This window comes from Rattus rattus, chromosome 5, assembly GCF_011064425.1.
Source record: "Rattus rattus isolate New Zealand chromosome 5, Rrattus_CSIRO_v1, whole genome shotgun sequence".
NCBI classification, from domain to species: Eukaryota; Metazoa; Chordata; class Mammalia; order Rodentia; family Muridae; genus Rattus; species Rattus rattus.
In genome coordinates this window covers 80,615,225-80,634,403 of record NC_046158.1, presented here as the reverse complement: position 1 = coordinate 80,634,403, position 19,179 = coordinate 80,615,225, and the positions used below count along the sequence as shown (strand labels likewise).

At 42.3% G+C, this 19,179-nt stretch overlaps 1 protein-coding gene across 2 annotated transcripts in view; it reads right to left on the bottom strand.

The window, feature by feature from the left end:
• Positions 1 to 15,068: 15,068 nt before the first annotated feature.
• Positions 15,069 to 19,179, bottom strand: part of Slc1a2 (solute carrier family 1 member 2) — a 119,003-nt gene continuing 114,892 nt past the window's right edge. Inside the window, exon 11 of one of the 2 annotated variants that reach the window (XM_032903794.1) lies at positions 15,069 to 15,713. In XM_032903794.1, coding sequence (XP_032759685.1) covers positions 15,642 to 15,713 — 72 coding nt within the window. In that variant the 3' untranslated portion in view covers positions 15,069 to 15,641. The other variant, XM_032903795.1, reaches the window with a different exon arrangement.

Here is a 19,179-nt window from a genome sequence, read left to right as displayed (position 1 = left end):
AAGAGACAGACGAAAGCAATCAATGAACTCCACGACCAAGATGTTCTCTCAAGTTTCTTACAAATTCTGCTTTTTGGAACTTTTAGAAGAGAAGTGCGAGCATCATCTGTGTGTGAACATGATACCGAGGAGAAAAGAATGTGAGAAAGAGAGCTACTGGAAAAAGACTCAGCCAAAGTGTTTTGAATGGTTCTTCTGGGTTGGGCACATTCCACAGAAATGGTTTTTCTCATGACATTTGTCTCTAGGAAGACACAAACACTTTGAGTTGGGAACTCCCCAAGGGACTCTCCAGTAAAGAAAAAAATTGCTTCATTTCTCAAAATCCCTATTTCATTTGGAGGGTGGGAAGTTCACAATCCCATCCCACTATGCAACCTTTTTGGCCAGGCTAAAACTTACTGCTTTTCCTTGAAGAAATCCTGTGCCTTCCCTTCTTGCTGAGCACAAAGACATGCCACGCAATAGAGGGCATCCTGAGTGACCTCAGGCTGGCCATGAAACTTCTTTAGAGTAAAGGATGCCCTTTAACAGTTCAGGACTAGTTCAGGAGAGGTCAAAGTCTGGCCTCAAAACTCAGGTTTGGGGGAGGGCTGCTGAGATGTAGACTATACAGTAATGCCTGTGTGATATAGATGGGAAAAGACCAAACTGGAAAAAGGAGGTGGTTTATTTCAGCTTATCCACTAAGAAGTTGGGAATGATAGCACAAAGTGGTTTTGATGGTCACAATATTGTTGCTGCTGCTGCTGCTGCTGCTGCTGCTGCTGCTGCTGCTGATGATGATGATGATGAAGATGATGGTGAAGATGATGGTGAAGAAGAAGGTGGTGGTGGTAATGAAGATGGTGATGAAGAAGAAGAAGGTGGTGGTGGTGGTGATGATGATGATGATGATGATAATGATGATGACGATGATAGCTGTCATTGATTGAATCCCTGCTATGCTCCATGTAATGTGCTACTACTTTAAGGATATTCTGCCATCAACTCCTCTACAAGGCTATAAGAATAGCTGAGTTGGCAGAGTGCTTGCCTTATAAACTTGATGAACTCAGTTCAATCCTGCCACCCACATGAAACACTAGGCATGGTGCTGTGTGTTTATAATCCCAGTTTGGGAAGAGAGACAGGAGGATGGGCTCACTGGCGGCCAGCCACCTAGGCCTAACTGGCAAACCCTAAATTCCAGTGAGATTCTTCCTCAAGAAATAAGGTGAATGTCCCCTGAGCATAGATGCCCAAAACAGACTTTTAGCTTACATGTGTTTATGCCTACATGTGGATGTATATTCATGTGTCTCCTCCCAGACACATGAACACACACACACACACACACACACACACACACACACACACACACACACACACACACCATTAAGGTCATATACATTGATAAAGTTCCATTCTATGGAGGAATAAAGCAAGACTAAGTAAACACTCAATGGCCCCAAAAAAGTGAAAAGAAGCAGGACTTAACCTTGACTAGTCTCCCCATTACCACTAGCTCACTTCAGTGAAGATGTTGGCATCCTCATCTGCAAAGACACAAACTAGTCTTGAGATACTCCATCTCCTTCCAGGTCCTTTATCACCTCACAGTGAGGTATGACCTCTGTCTCCCTCTCTGAGAAAAGAAGGAGGTCTAGTATCAGGTGAAGAAGGAAGTTTATGTTCCAAAAAATAAGAATTGTTTAGCTGGAGGCCAGTGGGAAACTATGGAGGCTCCCTCTGTGAGCTGGTGCCATGGAAAAGCACAGCAGATTCGGTTTTGCAACCAATGAGGGCATCTACATATTTGCATTCTCCTGTCACTAGAAACTACAAGCTTACACACACACACACACACACACACACACACACACCAGATGTTAGTTGGAAACCTACAGTCTTGTTACCCTAAACAACAGAATAGCGAGGGGGAAGGGAGTGCAGTGGAAAGCATTTTACCTGTCTGCTCCGTGGAATACATCATTCTGCTTTCTAATGTGTGTGTGTCTCAGTATGAATGTCTCTGTCATTTTCATATTGTTTGGACAAACTTCACAGACCTTAATCCTGACTTAAGCTGTTTTCCTTATAATGACTGGGAAACCATGACTTCTCACTGCCTCAGTGAGAGAATGAATTTACCAAACTTTAAAAACTACCAGAAAGGAAGGAGCTGGAGAGATGGCTCAGCAGATAACATTTACTCCTCTTCCAGAGGACCCAGGTTCAATTATCAGCACCCATGATGTGAGTAACTGTCTGTAACACCCTCACACAGATATACATGCTAGCAAAACACCAATTCATGTAAATTATGTTTTAAAAACTACCAGAAATAAACTATAAAGCTAGAAGAACTTTCATTTTTGCCATGGACTCCCCAGTCTTCTATTCTTGATTGACACACGTCAACTCTGTGGGTAGCACAGCTTCCTGGCCTTCTTGCCAGGGCTGAGAAATTTGACGAGACTTTCTCAAAGCTCCCCTGGGCCTGCTGAACCTACAAGCTCATGCTTCAGGGGCAGCCACTCCACAGTGCATCCTCTTCAAGGCCACTCTCCTTCATGGCTTATCATCCCTATCCTCCTCTTTTGCCCTCTGTCTTATGTAAAGGCACAAAAGAAGACAACAGATTTCAAGCCTGACAGGAGTTCTCCCCCAAACTATGCTGAACATCCAGTGTCTAGAAAGATAAGAAATAATATTATATAGTTTCTAAAATGCCTAGTTTATAGTACTTTGTTGGAGTGTAGCTGAAGGAGCTATGGGTGACTCTTGAGGAGAATCTTTTGTGACTTCCTTTAGTAAATGTCAACTCATATGACAGCAAACAGCCTGCTGCTAATGGGTAGAGCCCACGAGGCCTCACACAGTATAGCTCAATGGATCAAGGATCAAGAGGGACCTGTCTAGTTACTATCATATCTGAGGGAAAGAAAGAATTAGAGAGAGAGAGGGAGAGAGAGAGAGAGGGAGAGAGGGAGAGAGGGAGAGAGGGAGACAGACCAGAGAGAGACAGAGACAGAGACAGAGACAGAGACAGAGTTTTATGAATAGGATGAGAACAAGGAGGAGCCAGGCTCACACAATCTTTAATACATCTCATCTATGCTCCTGAGCAGTCTGAGGAAAGAGGACCTTCACTTTTAAACTTAACTCCCCTCCTGTTAATGTCTTTGCACACCTCAGTGTCTCTGCTGAGATTCCAACTCCCTAAAATAGGCAGCAGTGTTTAGATCCTAGGTTCATTGAGGGTGGCCCACAATAAGGAGGCTACGCACACATATGCATCACCACCACCACCACCACCACCATCATCATCATCATCATCATTATTACTAGGTCTCAAAGTATACCCACTCTGTCCTTGGGACACACACAGGAAATATGCGGATGTTCACATCAGTTTCACTTGCCATGAAGAAGCACCTAGAAATGAGGCAAGTGTTCACTGACAGGAAATCAAGTAGCAAACTGCAGCATAGTCACATGTCATCATATTGCCATGCTATCACATTACAAGTGCCAGCTATTTGAAACAACATGAATGTACTGAGAAACACTGCTGAGCAGAGGGGAAACGTGACTACAGACTACATGTGTTTTGGATTCCTTTGGTCACTAGGGTATGCTTTTCTCCCTCCTTACATCCCAGTCATGAAGCTATAAGCGCTCTCTCTCTCTCTCTCTGTCTCTCTGTCTCTCTGTCTCTCTCTCTCTCTCTTTCTCTCTCCTTGTTCTCTCCTCCCCCTCTCTCTCCCTCTCTGTCTCCTCTCCTCTCCCCCTTTCCTCCCTGCCCCCTCTCATGTGCACATGGCCAGAGGTCAATATCAAATATCATTTTTTAGTGGTTCTCTTCCTTACTCCTTGAGACAGGTTCTTGCATCACTCACTGAATCTGGAGCTCACTAATTCAGTTACATTGGTTTGCAAATGACTGCCAGGCATCTTCCTGTATTTACAGCCCCAGAACTGGAATTCCAAGTATATGAGATTATGCTTCATTTTTTATGAAGGTGTTGGAGATGCAAGCTCAGGTCCTCATGCCTGTGTGCAAGTATTTTACCCCAACCCAAAATTATTGATTAAAAAGTGGAGCATGGGTCAGGGAGGATACAGGGCAAGAAGGGGTTGTATAGGTTTGCATTCCATGTAGCATTATGGCTCAGATTTAGGGGACATTTATCCTACTGTAATGTGAAGTTACACACACACACACACACACACACACACACACAGTTGCCTTAGTTTACCTAGCTGAAAGCATTTAAATTTCAATGTTAAAAGCTGGGAGAGTGTCTAACATAAACCAGGTGTTACATGCATGCCAAAGACTTGACCTATTGAAGTTTGGATTTGGAATGTCCCCTAAAGGCCCATGTAGTCAAGGCTTGGAATTAATGGGAACCAGTGGAAACTTTGAGGCATGGAACTGCTAAGAGCCCTTTGGTCTCTGGGGTATGCCCCTGAAGGTGGATGTGGCAGCCCTCCCCCTCCCCTTCCTCTCTCTCTCCCTCTCAGCCTAGTTATGAAGTCTGAAGCTTTAGCTCCATCATGTGCTTCCTGTCCTGTGGTGCTTCACTGCTACAGGTTACAAAGCCAAAGCATCAATAAGCCTTGGCCTCAAACGGAGCCAAAGCAACCTTTGCTCTCTGTAAGTGGATTTCTAGAGGATATTTCCTCCAGGAACAGAAACTAACAGTGATGTTTACAGAACTCTTCATAGTCCTAACTTCCAGTCTACCATTGGTCCTTCTATACTCACTCAAAAGTAGCCTTTCTTCATCTTTCCTTGCTTCTTCATCATTAGGAAAGCAACACTTGGTCCACACAAGTGGATAGGTTCTCACCTATGACCCAGGAGTAGTGGGTTCTAGGCCCCACTCAAGTCTCTCCTAGTCTGTGCCATCCATGGGAGGACCACCTGACATTGGCTTATTTGTACCCATTCTAAATGTTGGAATATCCACTTTTACTCTGGTTTCCGCTGTTGCCATCTTAAAAGAAAAATGGCAACACAGAAATGTACTAAACAGCATGTTTTCTTTTTCTTTTTTTTTTTTTTTCCGGAGCTGGGGACCGAACCTAGGGCCTTGCGCTTGCTAGGCAAGCGCTCTACCACTGAGCCAAATCCCCAACCCCAACAGCATGTTTTCTGAAATTGAGATTTTGGTGCCATTTTAAAAATGTGGATGAGATGCAGACTTAACTCCAAAGGAAGTAAGCATCAAACGAAGTGTTCATTCTCACCAACAATTTAAGCAAATTTTTGTCAATTGTGACATTAGATGTGTCACCTCTATGGATGTTGCTTATTCGATATCAGATGTGTTTCTTCCCTCTCCCAAGAATGGAAAGGAACTAATCCATCCCATTTATCAGTGGGTGTGCTGCCCTGAGAAATGTGAGACTGTTACAATCTGGGTGAACTTTCATTGCGGAAGCATCTCAACATGTTTATGGGGATCATCTCATTGAAGGCTATGAACTTAATCTAACATGACCTTTTAATGTTTGGCATGAAGTTCCTCAGGTATAATTGTTCTATTCCTCTTGCAAGGCTCAAAAAAATGCTTTATTGGAATACTAAGAAACTTTTTGACTGTTTTTTATGAACTGTTTAAGAAATTCAAGGGAAATTTTCATTTCCCTTTTCTTGCCATATACTCGATGAAGTTGCACTTCCTTGCCACCTTGAAGTTAGGCAGAGCAATGCTTTGGCCATTGAACCATGAGCAGAATTGAGGTAACTAGCATTCAGGAGGGAGTGCTGAGGGTGAGTACAGGTTCTGCTGTGTTTCTTTTCACATATTGGCAAACATAGAGACTGTCTCCATCATATTTTCTGTGGTGGTTTGTACGTGAATCTCTCCTATCCACAAAGGTTAATATACTAAAGACTTGGTCCTAAGTGTACAAATGTTGAGAGGTTTGGGACCTTTAAGAGGTAGAATATAGTGAAGATGACTAGGTCATTCAGGCTGTCTTAACTCAGAGGAGATTAGTGTCTACTAGGGAGTGAGTGAGGTCTCATGTTTGTCCTCTTCTAACCACCACACTGGTCACTCTTGTATGCATTTCATCTATGTGATGTTACCTGCCTGCTATGACATCATGAGGCTCTTGTGGACCATGGCCACCTAAACTCAGACATTTCAGCCTCCTAGAAAATGACCCCAAACCAACCTCATTTTCTCACAAAATATTCATGTCAGGTTGTTTGAGAGATGGTCCCTGGTGTGGACCAAGTATGACCCCTGGATGAGAACAGAAAGGAACAGTGTTTTGAGCTAGATAGGGATTGATATGCCACATAGATAAGAAGAGTATAGGAGTTTTGGAAGCCTCCCTAGTGTGGCTGGTTCACTGAGGAACCACCATAACCCACACTCTACTAGCTGTGCTTTACCATGACTTTAATGTACATAGAGGTTTTCCAGAAAATATTTATTTGAAATATCATAGACTTCAGTCCATAATTTCTTCCACAAATACCACTAGAGATATAACTAACATTCTGTAACTAATAAACTACAATGAGAAGTGAAGAACAGGCGACTACAAAGAGAAATTGAATCCACATTTATTGATGAGATATATATGTACACGGGAGTTAAAACATTCGATGAAAGATTGAATTCACAGGTTATTTCCATCATATGAAGAATATCCAGTTATTTTACACATGAAATGTTACAGTCACAAGGAAAGCTAAATACAAACATAGGAGATCTCAACTACCCAAGGTGTGCTTTGCCAACAAGGCATTTCCTAGTACCATATATAAGAAACAGCCCCCAAATTAGTCTCTTTGCATTCATTAGTCTTTAAATACCATGTGCTATAGATGTACTATGCTACATGACATCAGACCAATGGGGACTGGGAATGGGAGAGAAACCATTAATCTTATCTTTCATTCAAAAATAATCCTGCCTAAAGTCTTCTTTCCTTTCTGTACTTTGTTTTCATTCATAATTTGAAGGATACAGCCACCACATCCCCTCACTCCACACATCTGGAGAAGCCCCTGAAAATGAGTGTGCTTGCTTCACATCTCCATGATCTGTGAGAAAAGGGAGGGGTACTCTCCAGCACAATGCTGTTTCTTCTTTGTGGGGAAGAAAGGGCTTACAGGAACTACAAAGCTCCCAGTATGGTAATTAGTGAGAATGTGGTTTGGGAGATCATATCTAATTGCCATTGTTAATCTCATTCACGCAAACAGAGCATTACTGGGTAGAGGAGACCAGCCTCCTGTCACATACTCAGGATCAGTCCATCAGAGGTTGGTCCTCCTCCGGTGCCAAGGTTGGCCGTTGGCCTTTGCTGGTCCTTGACCATTGCTGGCCCCTGGCTGTTGCTGGCTCCAGGTCTTGGTGTGCTTCTAATATTCTGTCATTCTCTCACAAGTGTGCAATTTGCTGCCAGACTGTGCTTTCAGGAGCGGGTGTCTCACCTGCATGGTTGCTAATCAGTAAATGCATTCTTGTACTCTAACTCAGAAAGTTAAGGGTAGCAAGGTTCTTTATAATCTTAGGCCATGGTCATCATGGTGAAGATATGACAACCTGAGAAGTTGACCCTTCCCCAAAGACATGATTTGAGTATGAGGAGGAGATGGACATTTTTTAAGCCCAGTCCACTGGTGAGGGAGGAGAGATGAGCATCTTCATTCTAAATCTCCCTCAGACTTGGTAACCACAAGTTCCACACGTACATTGAATGGAAATGATGCAGGCATAGGATGACACTTCACTAAGTAACAGGAAACACATTCAACCCCATCCCAGCTCGGGGCTGTATTTACAAAGGTGCTAGACTAGAGATTTGCAAACAGTCATCAGTACAGAGGTTTCATAGGTAAGTTCTTCACTCAGATCACATTGAGAAATAACTCTTAGTTGATACCTAAGACTGCAAAGAAAGGTTTCCAAATGGTCATGGTCATATCTATTGCATTTAGATAAACAGCCAAGAACAACAGTTAAATTAAATTACATCAATACACTGTTTCACTGAAATTACACACAGATACCTACATTATAGCTACACAAAGTGCATAGGCACTGTCTTCATGCGTGAACCAAGTATCAACGTGTACACACAAGAAAGTCATGCTCTGATAGCTAGCTGTGAAAACAGATACAATCTTAGCCAGTTGATGGCACATCTAATCTGTTCGCTTAATGAGGAGCAGGCTTGAATACATCCTAATATGTCATCTGTATAACAGGCTATTTATTCTTTCAAGCACAGTAAAATACCAGTCTCCCCACCATTGCAGAGAGTGTGTTTGGTGGAGAAAAGACACCTTGTGTTTTCCGTGGCTACTGGTTTACTTTATGGGAAGGTCACATCAGTCTGTTGCCTACCTGAGGATAAACTATTGGGGTTTATTCTAAATAATCCCAGTATGATTCTAACTCCCAGCTCCAGCGCCCCAGTGATACAGCATGGATTCTGAATGGGTACTAAAAATATGTTGTCTTTAATTTCTTCTTAAAAATATATGTTCAATTCATATAACAATGTGAGGTTTTGCTATCATTTTTGCTTGGCAAGACTTAAAACTGCACCAAACCTGACCTGAATTCTTTTCTTACCAACCATCCTCAGCCGTTGCTACTCTATGTTTTATTAGGCCAATTTTCACATAAACATCTAGTAATGCATGGAGATTCTGATAGAGAAGCAGTCCTGTTATTAGCACCAGCCTTTATTCATTTTATGAGACAGAAAAATTAGGAAGGTCAGTTGGGAAAACAAGGACTGGTGTTGGAAAAAAGCAGTCAGCACCATACCTTGATGTTGAAGGATTAACTGTTCAGATGCATATACCCTAACTACCTAAGGGGCTTAAGCAATTCCTTGTTCTGAGTTTGGTCGCATTGCATCATTAAGGACTGAGTTCCAAAATTTCTCAAATGTGTCTGTATGCTCAGGAAACAGTTGATACCCCAAATTGCTATAGAAACGTGTGCTCTAATTAGCTATACTTCTATCTATGTGGTTGTATAGAAAATATCATAAGAAAATATCTGTCTGAAAAAATTACAGATACCAAAGAGACTATATCAGCCTACTCTGAGTCTTTATGATTTTTTGAAGAATAGATACAAATGTGTAACATTATTAAAAGTTAAATTAACATTAAACTTGTGATATCCAGGACTATAAATATTTCTCTGTATAAATAATAACAAAGAAATTTGGGGATTTGTGGAAGAAAGAATGTAAGATTGGGCCAAAGTAACTTTGTAGACTGGAGATGCAATACTGATCAGAGGGCGATATGCCGTCCCTAGTAACACAGATTCAGACCGGGAAGCCAAAATATATCTGCTGGCATCAAGATAAAATTAGATTCACAGTTTGCCAGCTCTCTCCTCAATCTGTAGAAAACAAATAGAAAAAGAATATACAAAAAATTCTCCAAAAAGTAGGTTTGTTTAATATATACAAATCTCTATAGTGACCAGCTGATCTGGTCTGTGTTGTGTTGTGCAATGTGGGGATGGGATGCTGAGATTTTAGGGAGGAGGGAAGAAAGAGGAAAGAGTTGAGGTTGAGTTGGTTTGTAGAAGAATCTGGATACCGAAGGCAATTATAACAGGAAAGTGACTTTGTGGGTACTAAGACACCCAGGAGTTGAGTTTCTAGTTGTGTGTGTTAGGGAATTTGATGTAGCATGGAGAAAAATTAGGAATTGGTTTGACCACTTCCTTGGTCTATGAGTGTCTCTGTCCCCTACCTAAGGCAGCAGGCCACTTCCAGGCAGGCTAAATGGTTGCCATGGGGAGAAACAGAGCCCAGAAGAAGCAAGTCTCTGTCTGACTGCATCATCCCCATGTCCCAGAGGATGGTGATAAGGATAACAATCAGTTGTTAGGTTCCAAAGTTCACCCAGGGATTGGGGGTGTCTCTAGAGGAACCCAGATAGTCTGCCACCCGTTGTCTGGGTCACCTGATGCCTCTGAAGAGCACAGGTCTGCCCCAATAGTAGATTTTATTCTCAGCCTAAAAGTTCCTCAAAATACAATCAGAAAGACTTAAAAATACCAAAATGGATAAATGGATCACAGGATAAAACAAGATTCAGCAGAGGAAAAAAAATGATGAGAAATGAATGATTCAGAGTGTTAGTGTGAACCTAATGCCCCAGGATCTTCTGGACTTCTCCTGCTTTTCTGCAGTGACCTTAAGTGGATCAGTTAAGAAACATCTTTTTGCTCTCCCTTTAGATCTTCTGTCACCTTGAAAGGAGAGAAAAACCCAACCATCATCACCATCAACAAAAATTAACCCTTTCTGACCTGGCTGTCTGTGTTGCTCCCCCACATTTGAAGAGCTGAAATCTTTTCTGGCCATGAAGATGTTTGCCACACTAAATACAGCAATTTAACTCTGGCTGAGATTTGGTCAGAGAGCCAAAATGCAAACTATGGCCTTTTGTAACAGAACCAGAGAGAGTAAGGTACAGCCACCTCTCACCACTGTAATGACTTAGACACTGTGTTAACATGGGAAGGGCAGGGGCAAATGGGAAAACTAACTCCATTCTTGTGACAGCATCTCTTCCTATGGTGATGTGTCCCTTATGCATGTTTCCTCTTGATAAAGAGGAAAACTTTCTACTGAAGTCAGTCAACTCCATCTGCACATCCCTGATGGTGTGAGGGTTGTCTCAGAATGAATGTGCATGTCTACCTGCATGGGGAGAGAAAGGTGTGTGGAGACAGTTGCTGTTGTTGTGTAAATCTTGCACCAAATGTCAGGAGTGTTCAAGCTTGTTTGCCAGAGGCCCTCAATTTCCCACACAGGGTTGGCAATTAGGACTGTTTGGGGAAAATTATGTGGGCTGAGTATTTGGAGTGGGCTCTGTTGCTACAGCAGGTATGATGCAAGAACTCAAAATGCAGACACGAGGTACCTGGTCCCTCACGGTGATGCTGAACATGTCCCTGAGCAGAATCACTGCTTCCGTGAGGACAGTGCGTTTAGGGAATAGGGATTTTAACCAAAGGATATTTACAGATGTCTCGAAACTGCCGCAAATGGTGGGTTACTATGGCCACTCTTCAAGCTTGTTGTAAGGTATGGAATGAGTGGAAGCTTGAGTTGGAGTTTTTCCAAAATGGACGAGGAAACATCTAAACTGATTATTCATTATTTTGTGCCTTTCTAACTTACAATATAAATAAGCAATGTTTGAGAGCAGTCAGATGGACAAAAGTAAAGCAGGGCATTTGGTCCTTCTCATCTCAGACAGAAGCATAAGAAACCCGGGCACACAGTGGCTTGTGTGAGCCTTACAGCTACAAGGGGGGAGTGTCTTAATCAAATGTTTCCTCTCCCAAGCCACGTTGTTTTTAAGCATCTCTGTGTTGTTGCCTGATTATGGTGTTAAGCTCTAAGACTGACTATTATTCAGTTAAGATCTCCTGTTATCTGCTTCCAAGCCAACCCCCTCATAACTATTTGGCCATTTACTAAGCAGTCTATTGAGCAATGAAACAGCAGGAAGGGAAGGGGAGGGCGAGGGCAGTAAACTGGGAAGAGTTTTAGGGAAAATCCTAAGCTGGTTGGTGTTCTTGATGAGATCCTATCTCACTCCACCCATGGAAAACTAGCTGTCACAGTTGCCACCTGGCTGGGTTGGCACACAGTAATCCTTCTTTTGGGTTTAGCCAGAGGCTACTACAGATACCGAGACCATGAATCTTCAGTGACAACTTGGTTTAAAAAACCCTTGCTTCAGACTCTTTAACCTTATCTTCTTCTGGCCCTTGGGCCCTGGAGTCCTGCAAGTATTCCAATACTGGAAAATCCCATTTGGTCCTTCTTCTTGGCTGATAAAGAGTTCAGCTGCAGAATAAGGAAAACAACAACAACAGCAGCAGCAGCAGCAGCAGCAGCAACAACAACAACAACAAAAATTCAGGGCAGACAGATTGGTCCTAGTAGAGAGCAGCAAACAGGGTAGGTTGCCCTCTGGGATGTAACCGCTGCCATTTTAGTCATCAAAAGAGGCCAGAGCTGCTCAGCCTTGTTTATCCAGAGCCAGAAGCATGTGAACACCTATTTGGTTTATTGCTCTGTTGCATGAGGAAAATAATGTGTAGGCAAGAGCCTAGATTCTGACAAAAGTGAAAATTATAGTAAGATTCTACTTTGGAGAACAAAGGGAGGATTACTTGCAACAGCAAGACAGGGTTGGGTTTTCTTCAGAGGCCTCTCAGCTCTCTCTGAAGGGCCTCTAACTACTTCCAAGGACCTTTGGCACTTCCATGTGCCATGATTTTGCAGCCATAGTTGGAAATTAACTGAGCCCCTCATCAGCAAACTATTGAGATCCCAGCATCCCCAAGCAGGGACTGACTTCCTCCTACCCAGTTCTCTGCTTTTTTCATTTTCATCCGGGGGTCCTTTCTTCACTCTGTGAATGTCCAAACTAACTAGTGACTAGTGAGGAGGAGTGAATATTTGTCTTTTATGGAGAATAAAATCTTCCTTAGGCAATGGGGCCACACAGGCTTTTGCTACACCCAACAGGAAGTAGAAAACCAAATCTGGTAATGATCTCACAGTCCTAAAATCACCTACAGGCCTTTACTGAGGTTTTGTGTGCTTAGATCCTATGGCTACCTGGACTCTCTGGTGTCCTGCCACCCTCAGAAGCCTACGGTGAATTGGCTTTGTTGAAATTTACTCAACATTTAAATGATGATTTGTCTTGCTTCTCGTAGGGAAAGGATGAGAAAGGGAAGCATGAATGTCTACTCACTTGGTTTCTTCTGAAATGATTTTGATTCCTTGAAAGTATTAACTGAATCCATTAAAGAAATAGTACTGCCAAAGCCCCAATATACAAGTCTCCCTGGTACCTGAAGTTAGTGTATGTGACATACACTGTGTGTGTGTGTGTGTGTGTGTGTGTGTGTGTGTGTGTGTGAGAGAAAGAGAGAGAGAGAGAGAGAGAGAGAGAGAGAGAGAGAGAGAGAGAGAGAGAAAGAGAGAGCCACACATAAAAGATTAACCATTATGGGCATTCAGATCTATGATAACTCTATTAATACAGACACGCACAGTGACAGGCAATCTATATAGACTATGGCTACTAGAACACATTCTTGATCATCTTTTCGGCTTCCTGCTCCTTTTCTAGGCAAGGGAATCCTCAGTGGGCACGGCATGGGAAGGGTTAATGCAGCCTTACAAAAGCAAGACACAGTACTACCTAAATTCCACCACATCCTAGATTTTTAGGGTGGTCTTCAATTTGATAAATTATTTAGTTTAAAAAAAACATTAAATTTTCAGATAAATGTGATTTCCTTAGCTTATTCTCTTCAGACAATGTATGTAGTCAGCAAAACCTGACTTGTGAAGTAGTGTGCCTTCGTTCTCCTGAAAGTTCTGTCACATAGGCTAACAGGACTCCTAGGGGAGAGCTGAAGACAAGGCCAACTAGAAAGATTTTCAAACAGAATCAGAGATGACAGACACAGTCACCCTGCGAGTGCTTTTGAGAGAAGGTCAATGCTCAAGTACCCAGGTGGCCTTGTATCTTCTTGTATGAGGAGACCCACTGGACGGAATGGCCTTACCCTCCCCCACACAGCAAAACCCGGCATGCTCCTGGATGCCTTGCCTAGATATATCTACTTAGCATAGGAAAGCCCTTGGGTACCACTTACAGACTATCTAGAATATTTTCCACATCTAAACGGAATCCCCTCAGCCAGTCTTATCTTCTATCAGGGATTCATTGCTGGTCACTGCTACCCTGTTCACTGTCCCCCAGAAGAAAGTGAAAATAAACAGTGTTCTGCCAGGCAATGAGGGGTGCCCACCTGCGATCTTAAAACTGAGGCTGAACAGTAGGTCTGAGAGTTTGAAGCTATTCTGGGCTACACAGCATGACCTTGTTTCAAAAGTCAAAGCCTGAAACAGAACAAAATAATTCATTTAATACTGCTCAACAGTGATCCTTGTTTAAAAATAGTTGGGATTTATGAGATAAAGCAACAGGAATCTCTTGTCTTTTGTATGTTTCCAAGCTTTCTGATTTGAAGGAGAGAGGTCACACAAGAGAGACTAACAGGAGAGGTGCTGACTCAGCGCCCTTCCTCGGAGACACTGGGCCCTATTACTGCTTATGAATGTCTCCTCAGCTCTGCTTGACTCAGAGGATGCACATGTCCTGACTGATAGCTCAGGTTCCATCACTCCTTCAAGTTGAATTTGTTTTGCTTCTCAGTGGTTCGAGTTCCCAGCTAACCGTTAAACCCAGGATCTTAGAAAAATACTGTGCATTCTTCACCAGAAGATAATAATAGAGACATTCACAATTTTAGCTTGCATAACCCATCATTAAGGATTCGTTGGCTGCCTACCACAGGCAAACCATCATGCTCTGCCAATTATATTATTTATTCCTTCAGACTTTCACAGTCTCTGGAAAGGATTCTATCTGGAAAGTTTTGTAGAGCCATTCTTGGTCTCCATTTGATGGTTTGGGGCTGCCTGGACTCTGTCATAGGAACCTTCATAGGATTTTATATAGATGTTTGCTTTCTGTTCCTTTCTCACCAAAGAGGAAGGGTGCTTTTGTGTTTGGTGAGAGTTTTCACGTGCTTTGATATAACAAAACACTTTCTACATAATAGATATCTACCAAGATGATAGGAAAAGAGTCATAGCCCACGTGTGTTTCTTACTGTGAGGAAGCTAAAATGCTCAGGCATGTAAGCAGACAAGAAGTGTTAGACATGATTTGGATGTTGAAAAATATCTTCCGGTGAGGAACTCAAGTGAGAATCTATAGGTAGAACGAAAAGCACAGCTCAGATCATCACACTTGCCTTCACTATGCTCTACGAGTGTAGGTCAAACAAGTGGATTGGAATATTTAATTCTGGCTAAAATTCAGGTTGACTGTGCTCCTTCATGTTCCTCAAGGTATACAGTGATAACACACACACACACACACACACACACACACACACACACTCCACAGGAAGGCAAAGCTGTGGCCTCTGTGATCACCTGCATTTCAGAATATGGGCGCCCACTGAAACTCTGAAACATTTTACTTAGACAGTGCACAAAAAGGTAAGTTCTCAGAGCTCCCCAAGACAGATGCTTTCAATCAATGCAGGTGCCGACTCTACAGGCTGGAGGGGAGGTACTTCTAAAAGCTTCCAGCAGAATCTTTTGTGCAGAACAAGGTGAGCCACGAACACTTTAAGGAATACCACACCTTGGTGCTCGCTGTCTCAAGTCCCTGGAGGGCACCGCACTGCTTTCATCCCGTCCCCTTGGAAAAACAGCATCCACAGTTTTGCACTGAGACAACAGGAAGCTGGCAAGAACATGTCTTCCATTCAAAGTGGTTTCTCCAGCAGCATCCATTCAGACAATAACACAAGTAAGAAAATTAGATGGTTATGAAGCATTATTTGGCAAAGACACGGCACGGTGCCTAGCATCATGGGTGTACACAGCTCCTCTACGCCTCAGCTAACAGATTAAGTAAACATAGAAATATATGCATTTTTCCTTTTGTAAAGGAAGCCTGTTTAGAGCATCTTTTACCATAAGATACGCTGGGGAGTTTATTCAAGAATTGGCTGAGAATCGGGTCATTATTTTTCACGTTTCCAAGGCTCTTCCTCAACACTGCAGTCAGCTGACTTTCCATTGGCCGCCAGAGTTACCTGAAAACAATTACCATCAACATCCAACTTACAGGCCACGAACCACAAAAAACACCACCCGTGGGTCATGTGGAGAAGCACCAGATCCGACTTTACAGTGTATGCCGAAACCATAGTTTTAAATGGTATTCCTTCAAAATTAGTTTTGAACCCATCTTGCTGTTCAGCAGTAAATGGAGAGTTGAACTATTCACATTTGTCTGAAGGGTACTGAGGGATCACAGATGTTCAGCAGTGTAGGGACCACTTCAACAATAGTTTTAGGACTGTAGACTATCTCACTACCCAGACTACATAGCACTGTAGTCCTTAAAATACAGGGAGTGTCATGTGCTACTCCACACAACCATACAGAAAGCAATCCAGAACTAGGCAGCTACTTCTACTCATGCATGTGAAAGGTTCAGTCACAGTGAGGCCAGGGGAGTTACATATGTGCTCAGTCTTAATTATCGAAATGACGATGTTTGGACTCTACCGAGTAAGTCTCCTTGGCTTTAGAAATTAAAGGGGGAAATGTTTGTGGGTATCAGTGGCGATTCATTCCAAATCATTTTAGTGTAGACATTTAGGAACCTATAATTATGTCCTAGTTTTCTGGCCCAGAGCGAGCTGAACCTCTATGCAGGAGGGAAGTTCTCCCATCCACTTCTAAGCAGGTTTCCTAGCTTACCTTCTGTCTGTCTGTCCTCAAGGTCATGTGCAAACTTAAACCCACGATTGATATTCCACATAATGAAGAGACTGGATTTATGGAAGCATTAGGATATGGAGACATGACAAATGCAGCAAAGTTTGAAAGAAATCGGACCTCCTTTTTACCCAAGTGGGAAGGAAATGCATGCATCAAGAACATGCAGCATGCTGGGAACAGAGAACCAGGTGCCCTTCGTGGATCATGCAATGAAAAAAAACCTATCCATTCATCCAATTCACATTAACACATGCTCTCCACCCTGCCCATACACTTAGGAAGCCCATGCAATTAGCAGTGATGGCTCACATGCTGTTACTCAGAGGAGAATTAACAGGCTATTGCGAAACTCCAAACTACGGTTATAAAGAGACTAGCATGACATAACAATGCTTGAAAGTAGTTAAAGTTTTGACCAGAGCTGCAGCAAACTGGTTTCCCCTTCAATCAACTGTCAAGAAAAACTACCAAAGACAAACTGGAGAAATCTGCCTGTTCCTCGTGACCTTGAATGTACATGCCTATTTGGCTTAGTGATCAATCATATCAATGGCAGTACACAGATATCAATCACAATGTGACATCCTAGAAGCATGTGGGAGGTGTTTACTTTTTGTCTGTAAGTGCTGGGGCCTGTATTTCAAAGGTAGTTGAGCCTTTTCGGAAGTAAAGAAACCTGGAAGCCACTCCTTAACCCATTCTACCCCTGTCTTGTTCAGTCAAGGGTAGGGCCTTGGCAAGAAGCATTTACATTCTTCTTGCTGGGGTCTAAAAACTGGACCTACAAAGTGGTGAGGGTGGGGGTTAATGGGAAAGAAGTCCAAAGAAATAAATACATGTGACCCAGATACTTCGGAAAAGGGTGTGCATCTATGTACCTACCTTTGCCTGCTTCCTTTTACATCACTGACAACACAGGTAGCTGACTTAAGAGTGAGAAGCCTGGGGGTAGGATTCCCTTCAGAGAGCTAAGGCCAATCGCCTCACTAAGAACACAAACCTCTAAGATATTTATAGAACCAATATACCCAGATACGTTACCCTAAGGGCCTGCTCAGATTGAATATTGACCAAGTGCTAATTACTTTACAAGGATGCAGGAGGTTGATTCGGTAGCCAATTTTATGGAGAAACTAAACAACTAGCTCTATGGAACTGCCCAATAAAAAGAAGGCTATGTGAACATGGCATGGAATGACAATGTTAGCAAGTTGTATTCAACAGATATTTATTGAGTGCCTACAACAGCCCAGACATGGTTTGGGAAGGTGGACAGGATGATGATGATGATGGATGAAGACCCAGAGCACTATGTATTAGCTTGCTTTATAGTGACGGGGTCAACATTACCACCTCTATAGCTTGCAAAGTTTTGTGTTAAACCCATAGTAAATACTCTTGCAATCTCTAAGAAATGAAAAGTAAGTCAGAAATCCAAAATCATATCCTTTCCTCTATACCATACTTTTTTAAAACACTCTCTCCAGAGTATTAAGAAGTCATTTGAGAAGCTCTCCCTGCCCAAAGAAGCTCCCAACATTGACTAGGATTCATTTGCACATAATTGTGAAACAAAAAAAAATACATATGGTGATTCTACTTTGTCACATCCTATGCTTCCTTAAGTGACAATGATCTGAGAAAAAAAAAGAAAGAAAAAGAAGAATAAAAGAAAAACCTTCTCTCTTGTATAATGCTGCATATTCTTGTTTGTATAACCCCAGTATATAAGTCAGGGTCCTATAGGGATAGGCACTCAGTAAATACTTGGTGAATGATCAAAACATGGGATGCCAAGGAGACGGGTGACGACACACCACTAAATCATACAAGGCACACAATAAATACTTGAGAAATATAAAAGTCACTCCATGAAAATGGTGATCCTTATGAATCCAAACTAACATGTCTGTGGAGAGGAACTCCCCATTTACTTGGGTGTGAAAAGCAGTAACATTTCAAGAATATGGATTATAGGCCCAAATGCCTATCTGAAAAATTTTAAATGGGCATCTTTTTTTGTCTTGTTAATTAACTAATTAAAGAATAGTCTAACTCCCCAGTTTGTAGCAGAGCTCTGGCTCTCCTGCACATGCACTTGATAGAGTGGGAGCAAGCAAGACTCTCTGATCTGTTAGTACTCAGGACTTATGGTACAGTCCAGTAAACAGAACTGTTGGCTGTAACTCTCTGACGGAAACAGTGGTGCTACTCAGACTCAAGACTTAACCAAGGGAGAAAGATGAAATGTGATCGTATCAGCAGGCATCAAAAAGAAGGGACTGCTATTGATTCAGACTGGCCTCAGCTATAACACTCAATCATTTAGCCCTTCTCCTGTCTGCCAGGGTTTCTCCAAGTTTGCATCACTCTGGTCACGACACTGTCTTTGTCAATGTCAAGTTAGTTACAGTGAAGGCCAGCTAGAGCCCATCAAGCTTGAAGACTTGGCACCCAACAGCTTGAAGGAAAACCCAGAACACCCACACTGCAGGAGAACTGGAGTGTGTGATACTTTCTGAAGAACGGCTTTGGAGGACAATTATTCTTGAAACTGCATACCCATTTGGGATGCAAAATAAAAGCTGGACTACAACTTACCCTCCCACCAAAAAAATAAATAAATATAAATAAAAAATAAAAGGAAAACAGCCAATTCAACTTTTATATGAGCTTTTTAAAAAGCAATTTGTATTACAGAGTAGGGAGGAATACTCGTGCTATATAAAGTCAGTGATACTTGGTCTACATATTTTTCTGACCCTTCCTTTG